At 44.4% G+C, this 8,391-nt stretch overlaps 1 protein-coding gene across 1 annotated transcript in view; it reads right to left on the bottom strand.

Annotated features, from left to right (window-relative positions):
* Window positions 1-6,908, bottom strand: part of col4a3 (collagen, type IV, alpha 3) — a 54,238-nt gene extending 47,330 nt beyond the window's left edge. Inside the window, exons 1-3 of the mRNA XM_037677908.1 lie at window positions 6,828-6,908; window positions 2,491-2,547; window positions 1,019-1,108 (exon numbers count right to left, since the gene is read on the bottom strand). Coding sequence (XP_037533836.1) covers window positions 1,019-1,108; window positions 2,491-2,547; window positions 6,828-6,908 — 228 coding nt within the window. The remainder of the gene's footprint in view (window positions 1-1,018; window positions 1,109-2,490; window positions 2,548-6,827) is intronic.
* Window positions 6,909-8,391: the final 1,483 nt, after the last annotated feature.

The following is an 8,391-nucleotide window of genomic DNA, read 5'->3' as shown; positions in this document are numbered from 1 at the left end:
CATACATACATGCATCAACATATATCCAACATATATATGTCCAACATCAAACATACAACATACATAATACATATTCTGTACATAAAACATACATTATTTTTCATTTAGCCTTTATTTATACAGGTCGTCTCATTGAGCCACGAGAACTCATTTTCAAGAGAGACCTGTTTAGGGAGCAGATGGTGGGGGTTAAGGGCCTTGCTCAGGGGCCCAGAGTGGGGTGAATGAGGGTGGAGGCAGGTGTGGGTGTTCCACCTTTTCCACCAACATTTTTTGATGTTGATGGTACCGGGAGTTGAACCTGTGACTTTCCGATCACAGGCCCATCTTCTAACCTCTGTGCCACCACTCCCCAACATACATACAACATACATACATGCATACATACATACATACAACATACATACAACAAATATACATCAACACACATACACCCAACATGCATCCAACATATATCCATCCATCATCCATCCATCCATGTTTTTAAAGGTCATATGTTTAAAATCATGAGTATTTTTTTCCAAACCCATCAGTTTCTTTCTTGTGCTGTATCAACCAGTCACTTCAGATCATGAAGCAGAAAGTTCTGATCAGAAAGTCAAATATTGAATTTACTGGAACCAACATCACACCGAGTCACCTTTCAACCTCAATAAAAAATATTTTGTACTTTTTTCTGTTCTTTATGTCTAACACTGACCCTGCCTACAGAAAAAAAATCAACACTGACTGAATCTAATGCTTATTCTGTATGTAAATGTCTGCTATGTTAATTATGTTTATATGGACAAAAATGTTTTTTGTATTTTGGCTCAAAGTTTGTTTTTTTTTGTATTTGGTTGTGAAGTCTTGGATCATCTGCACTATTTCACACTAACTACTCCTTCTACTACTACTAACACAGCTACTATTACTACTACTGCTATTACGAAGAACAGATTGATTCGTGCTGAGGCATGCTCAATAATCCAGGTAGAAAAATCTAACAAGATTAAGTCAGGTCATCTGGACAGATTACCTTTTCTCCAAGTGGGCCCGGACTCCCCTCATTTCCAGGGAAACCAATCCTTCCAGGAAATCCAAGGTGACCAGTAAGTCCAGGTTCTCCCTGAAACAGAAAGAGAGATGAAGTTCTTCTACTGCACAGGAGGGGGCAGCAGAGTGCCGGAGGTCAGGTGGGGTTCGGATGTTGAATCAGTTCTTGCTGATTTCTATCTCCATTCATATTCTGATAGAACAGCTGGATGGTTCACCTTCAGCCAAGAGGAACCAGCCTTTTATTTTCTTTCTATTGCCACTGAACTCACCTGAGGGCACAGAGTTTACACCTGGGTGGTCTCTGATGCCATACCTGAGGGTCTGCAGTCTGCAGCGGCAACACAAAGACTGCAGGAGTCAATGCAGATGAACTGAAGATATGAAAAAAAACCTTCCACTCTGGAAGCAGGACCCTTCAGAACCGTTTGAAATCTGCTCAAATGTGTTGAACACAAAATATTAAGATTTTTAATATTCTGCCATCGGACAGTTGGACCCCAGACCCCGAGGGTTCCTCAGAGGAGTCCTCATGTGCAGTGACAGCAGACCATCACTGGGGGACCGAGCGATGATCCGGGGGTCAGTGGAGTCAGAAACTGAAACAAATCCACGAGTCATAACAACGAGAGATTTCATCGGTTGAAATGTTATGATGGTGGCGAGAGTGAGACGTTTCCTGAGAGACCAGACATCTGAATATCCTCAGAACAAGTCCAGACAGGTCAGAGCAGAACCGTGTCACATGATCCCGCCAAACATCATTTTAGAGAAAAAAGCAGACAAAGTGATAAAATACCATCATGTCTCTGTCTCTGCTGTTTCTTATCTGAACTGGAACATCATGACTGGAGTGCCTAGCTCTTTTTTTTTCATTTCTCTGAGCATTGCACAGTCTGACCTTCCGGGTAAATCTGCCGTGAAGATTGTCAGCTGTTTAAAATGTTTTCCCACTTGCGAATAATCTTTCTCCCTGTAAAATGGACTCTAGATAGTTTGCAAATGACCTTTGACCCTTCCCAGATGATGGGCAGCAATAGCTGCTTCTCTGAGGTCATTGCTGATGTCTTTCCTGCTTGGTGTTGTTTTAACACACCTGTGTGATCCAGAGGAACCAAAACAGCTGCTCGTCTCAAAATGTCTCACTTTTTGTCAAACAAATTGGCTTTTAATAATAATTTAACTAAAATAAAACATTTTTTAAATAATAGTTTAGTTAATTTGGCTGAGTGCAGAGAAATGAGCTAAATAAAGTAAAAAAAAACATCAAAATGCTACTAAATTTCTATAAATCTGATTTTAAATGTTTTTTTTTTTCACAGAATGACTGATGACAAAAATAAAGTTTCTCTCCTGACTTGAGCAGTAAAATCAACGTTGTCAGGTTCTGGATTCCAGTTTGTGTGTCTTCCAGTAAAATTAGAGAACATGAAGTTTAGATGGAGATCTTCTCACCTTCTGACCTTTGACCCCATCACAGTGACAGAAGGACTTCCCAGTACAGTGGCACACCTGCAGAGAACCAAAACAAAACGACACATTTACCGGGACATTTGGAAGAACACTCAGACAGCAGGTCCAGGTTCTCCTGGGAACTCTCTGGTTTCTGGATTGGGTCTCTGGTCTCTGGACTTAGGTCTCTGGTTTCTGATCTCAAACCTTCATTATAACCTGCAGCTGGATCAGAACCCACACAACTCCAGATCTCTTCCATCTAAGCGTGCTCCATGTTCTCGTGGTTCTTTTATCTGGAACAAACCTGATCTCCATCTGTATCAGTCTGGTGAAACTGTCCCTGATAGAACCAGCAGCTTCGACTGAGACAGATCTTGTCTTCTCAGCCGACTCTGCAGCTACAGTTAAACGTGAGGAACATTCCTCTGTTCTCAGCTCAAAGTCCTTCTTCTCACAGAGTTCTCCTGAACTCTTAGAAAGGCTTGTCAGCATGGTCTATCTGTTAGCAAAATATATCCTGAGCAGTGATTTTAATAAAACTCTCAGAAGATGATAATAAGATGTAATTGTGATTATTATTATTATTATTATTTTTTTACATTTAATTCTCCAGGAAGTCCTTCAAAACTAACAAATAAAATGCGTCGGACTCAAATAAAACGAGTCGGACTCAAACAAAACGAGTCGGACTCAAACAAAACGAGTCGGACTCAAACAAAACGAGTCGGACTCAAACAAAACGCGTCAGACTCAAATAAAATGTGTCGGACTAAAAATAAAACCAGTCGGACTAAAAATAAAACCAGTCTGACTCAAATAAAACCAGTCAAATTCAAATAAAACAAGTCAAACTCAAATTAAACCAGACTCAAATGAAACCAGACTCAAATACCAGTCAAATTCAAATAAAAACACGTGAGACTCAAATAAAATGTGTCGGACTCAAAATAAAACCATCCATCCATTTTCTTTACCCACTTATTCCATTTTGGGTCACAGGGGTCACTGGTGCCCATGTCCAGCAATCACTGTGTGAGGGGTGGGGTACACCCTGGACGGGTCGCAAGTCCATCACAGGGACACATAGAGACAAACGAGACAAACAACCATTCACTCTCTCATTCACACCTAGGGACAATTTAGAGTTACCAATCAGCCTAACATGCATGTTGTTGGTCTGTGGGAGGAAACCGGAGTACCCGGAGAAAACCCACGCATGCACGGAGAGAACATGCAAACTCCACCCAGAAAGGCCCCTGGACCGGGATTTGAACCAGGAACCTGCTCGCTGAGAGGCAGCAGCTCTACCAGTTGCGCCACCGTGCTGCCTCAAATAAAACCAGTCAGACTCAAATAAAACCATCCATCCATCCATTTTCTTTACCCGCTTATTCCATTTTGGGTCACGGGGGTCGCTGGTGCCCATGTCCAGCAGTCACTGTGCGAGGGGCGGGGTACACCCTGGACGGGTCGCAAGTCCATCACAGGGACACATAGAGACAAACGAGACAAACAACCATTCACTCTCTCACTCACACCTAGGGACAATTTAGAGTTACCAATCAGCCTAACATGCATGTTTTTGGACTGTGGGAGGAAACCGGAGTACCCGGAGAAAACCCACGCATGCACGGAGAGAACATGCAAACTCCACCCAGAAAGGCCCCTGGACCGGGGTTTGAACCAGGGACCTGCTCGCTGAGAGGCAGCAGCTCTACCAGTTGTGCCACCGTGCTGCCTCAAATAAAACCAGTCAGACTCAAATAAAACCAGTCAGATTCAAATAAAACACGTGAGACTCAAATAAAACAAATCAGAGTCAAATAAAACCAGTCGGACTCAAATAAAACCAGTCAGATTAAAATAAAACCAGTCAGACTCAAATAAAACAAGTCAGACTCAAATAAAACAAATCAGAGTCAAATAAAACAAGTCAGACTCAAATAAAGCCAGTCAGATTAAAATAAAACCAGTCAGACTCAAAAAAAGCCATCCATCCATCCATCATCTTTACCCGCTTCCTCCTTTTTCGGGGTGCGGGGGTCACTGGGGTCACTGGTGTCCATGTCTAGCTATCGCTGTATTGGGGAACACCCTGGACAGGTCACAAGTCCATCACAGGGACACACGGAGACAAACGAGACAAACAACCATTCACTCTTTCACTCGCATCTAGGGACAATTTAGAGTTACCACTCAGTCTAACATGCAGTACTCTACTCTACTATGTACTCTGCAGTCAGCTCCTGGACATGCAGGTGAATGACTCACTGGTCACCTGGATTAGGGACTACCTCACAGGTCGGCCACAGTATGTGAGGCTGCAGAACACCACCTCGGACACCGTACTGGGCAGCACAGGGGCTCCTCAGGGGACGGTCCTCTCACAGTTTCTGTTCACCCTCTACACCTCGGACTTCAGGTACAACTCACAATCCTGCCATTTGCAGAAGTTCTGGATGACTCTGCCATTGTGGGCTGCATCACTGGTGACCAGGAAGCTGAATACAGAGGTGTGATGGACAGAACCACCTGCAACTCAATGTTGGAAAAACTAAAGAGCTGCAGATGGACTACAGGAAGAAGATCAGCCCCCGCAACCCTATCGACATCAAGGGTACTGAGGTGGACACTGTGGACTGCTACAATTACCTAGGGGTCCACTTAGACAATAAACTGGACAGCTAACACCAACGCCCTCTACAAGAAAGGGCAGAGTCACCTTTTCCTTCTGAGGAGAAACATCTGCAGAACTATGCTGCAGATGTTTTACTACTCGGTGGTCTCCAGCGTCATCTTCTACGCTGTGGTGTGCTGGGGCAGCAGGTGAATAAAGCTGATGCCAGCAGATTTGATAAACTCATCAAGAGAGCTGGTTCAGTTCTGGGAGTGGACCCGAGTCTCTGACAGAGGTGTCAGAGCAGAGGACGCTGAGGAAACTGCTCCAGATCCTGAACAGCACGTCACACCCCCTGCATGACACCCTGGACTCTTACTGCAGCACCTTCAGTCGTAGACTGAGACCACCAGTCCTTCAAACTTTTCAACTCATCCCCCTTTCTACACATTGGACAATAAAACTGATCCTGCACTACAATAAACACTTTGCTTCTGTCTTCACCTGACCTGTTTAGACCTTAATCATTTTCTTATATATTCTCTGTTAGTTTTTAAATCTTGTGTGATTTCTTGTTCCTTTGTACAGAATCTCTGGCACGACAATTTCCTGTGAGATCAATAAAGTTCTATCTTATACACGGGTTTGTTCTGTGGGAGTACCCGGAGAAAACCCACGCATGCACGGAGAGAACATGCAAACTCTACCCAGAAAGGCCCCTGGCCGGGATTTGATCCTGCGACCTTCTCGATAAGAGGCAACAACTCCACCAACTGAGCCACCATGCCGCCCAAAAAAAGACCAGTCAGACTCGAACAAAACAAGTCGGAATAAAAAACAAGTCAGAGTCAACACGATGAGCGATTCTGCATTCCTGCAAAAATAAAAACAAACGGAACAAACAAAACTCGACAAGTCGTGACATCTCCTCAGTTTCAGACTTTGTCAGAGCTGTGAACTTTCCAAAAATACAAAAGCTTCAAGTTCAAGTTTGGTCTGAAGATTATTGCAGGTCTGTGGTCCAAAATCAGAGAACGCTGCTGTCAAGACCAGATCCTGGGAACTCTGAGGAGCAGCGGAATGGAGAACCAGAACAGGACTAATTAAAAAAATAAAAGTCAAACCTTCAGATGTTTTACTGAACTCTATCGACAAAACAACCCAATTCAAGATGGCCGCCACAGGCAATCAGCCGGTTTTACATGAGTTGAGGACACATGTGGTGTGGTAGTAGGTGAGAGTCATCCCATCACAGACTCTGAGGGCTGACTGACCTCACCTGATGACTGATATGTTCTCTGTTCTACTCAAAGTTGGTGTTTGTGACAGGAAAACGCCTAATGACTTAAAATTGTGTCTGTTTATTAAAGTTTTCACCTAAAGACGTCATTAATTCACCGGTGCATTGCATTCTGGGTGATGAAGTCCATAGTGGAGACCGAGTCAAGGCTGAGAGTCATATTTTGTATTAGTCCTACAGAGATCTGTATGCAGCTGAGCATCCTCTCTCCTCATCAGATCTCAGGCTGAAAATGGTTTGAAGGGCGGCGGGCGACATGCATTCCTCCATGGACGGTCAGGTCTTGTTAGTTCAGTAAAGATACTTGATGAGTCACGTGCGCGCGGATTGATGAAAGTCAGAAAAACACCTGAATGTTCTGATCCAGACAGACCCGGGTCCTCCCTCAGAGACAGGTGTGTCCAGCTGTGGTCCACTCACCTGTTTGGTGTCTCCCGCGGAGAAGAGGCAGAAGCTGAGCTGCAGGAGAACCAGGTTCCTCCTCAGGGTTCTGGGATCCATGCAGGCGGTTCTCCAGCAGCTGAGGACACCCTGAGTCCGGGCTGCGCTCTTCGGTCCGGCTCAGCTTGGCTCGGTCCACATGTGGTCCCGGATCGGGATGATGAGATCAGAAGCAGATATATCTCCTCCTCTGAGGGGGGCAGGCTCTCAGAGCTAACAGCTCCCTGAGTCACAGACGGACCCGGTTCTTTGGCTGCACCAGGACCGGACTGGACCCGACCGTTTCCCAGACATGGTGGAGAAATAAACCGGAACCGAAAAGGTGAGAAAAACAAAAACTAAATTTTATTCAAAGCTGAGCTGGATCAGAACCGACTGTTAATTCTTTAAGGAAAATCAAACACATTAAACAAACAAAAACAAACAAACAAACAAACAAACATGTTGACAAAGGTTTAATGAACCAAACTGTCTGAGGCAGAATTCAAACTGTGAAAAGTGTTTAAATCCAGATTAAATGTATCAAACCAGATTAAGTTAATCCGAGTTTACACAGACACCAGGTTACATCTGTTGTTTTTAATTTTTCCACCTGGTTTATTTTTCAGCTCAGGTGTTCTTTAAGAACATTGTTCTTTTTTATTTGAATACCTGAAATTAAAATGCAACATATCACAGACTCTGTTAGAAGCTTTTATTTTGTAACGAGCAGTCGGAAGTGGACTCAGCCCTCCAGCACCACCTGATGTTCTCAGAAGAACTTCGTTTCTGTTTGAAACGCACGTGAAGCTGCGGTGCGCGAGCTGCAGGTAAGACACTCACCTGTGACCTGAGCTGCTGGTCCTGGTGTACAGCCAGGATCTTCTGCTGGTGTTCCGACAGAAATCTGCTGCTAATTAAACTCTAATGAGCCGATGACGTCAGAGGGTTGATGAAGAGGAGGAACGGGTTCGGTTCTGCTGATGAACAGCTTGACAGACTCAAACCTCCACGGAATCAGAACCTATAAAGTTCAGGGTTGGACCCAAATCCTCCTAGGTGGGAAATTAAAACTAAAATGGGCTTTTATTTTGGAGAGTCAGCTGATTGGGCCTTCTGGGTTTAAAAGGAACCAACTTGACATGATGTGGTTCTGTAGATGGTCCTGATCCAGTCTTCATGTCTTTCTGTCCCCTACCTGCAGATCAGCTTCCCTGTAGTCTGGTGAAGTGGTTCTGATCTGGAGGTTTGGACCTGAGGATCCGGAAGAGACAGGGTCAGGGTTCAACAACCAAAAGCAGCTTCAAGAACAGAACTCTGTTTCTCAGAACCTTTTCCTACTATTAACCTACTCTGCCTGTATGTCTACTTGTCTGCCTGTTAGTCTGTCTGCCTGCATGTCAGTCTGTCAGTTTGTCTGTCTGTCTGCCTGCCTGTCAGTTTGTCAGTCTGTCAGTTTGTCTGCCTGTCTGTCTGCCTGTCAGTTTGTCTGTCTGTCAGTTTGTCTGTCTGTCTGCCTGCCTGTCAGTTTGTCTGCCTGTCTGTCTGCCTGTCAGTTTGTCTG

Source organism: Nematolebias whitei, chromosome 6 (genome assembly GCF_014905685.2).
Source record: "Nematolebias whitei isolate Nwh7 chromosome 6, NemWhi1, whole genome shotgun sequence".
NCBI classification, from domain to species: Eukaryota; Metazoa; Chordata; class Actinopteri; order Cyprinodontiformes; family Rivulidae; genus Nematolebias; species Nematolebias whitei.
This window is presented reverse-complemented; position numbering and strand designations above follow the sequence as displayed.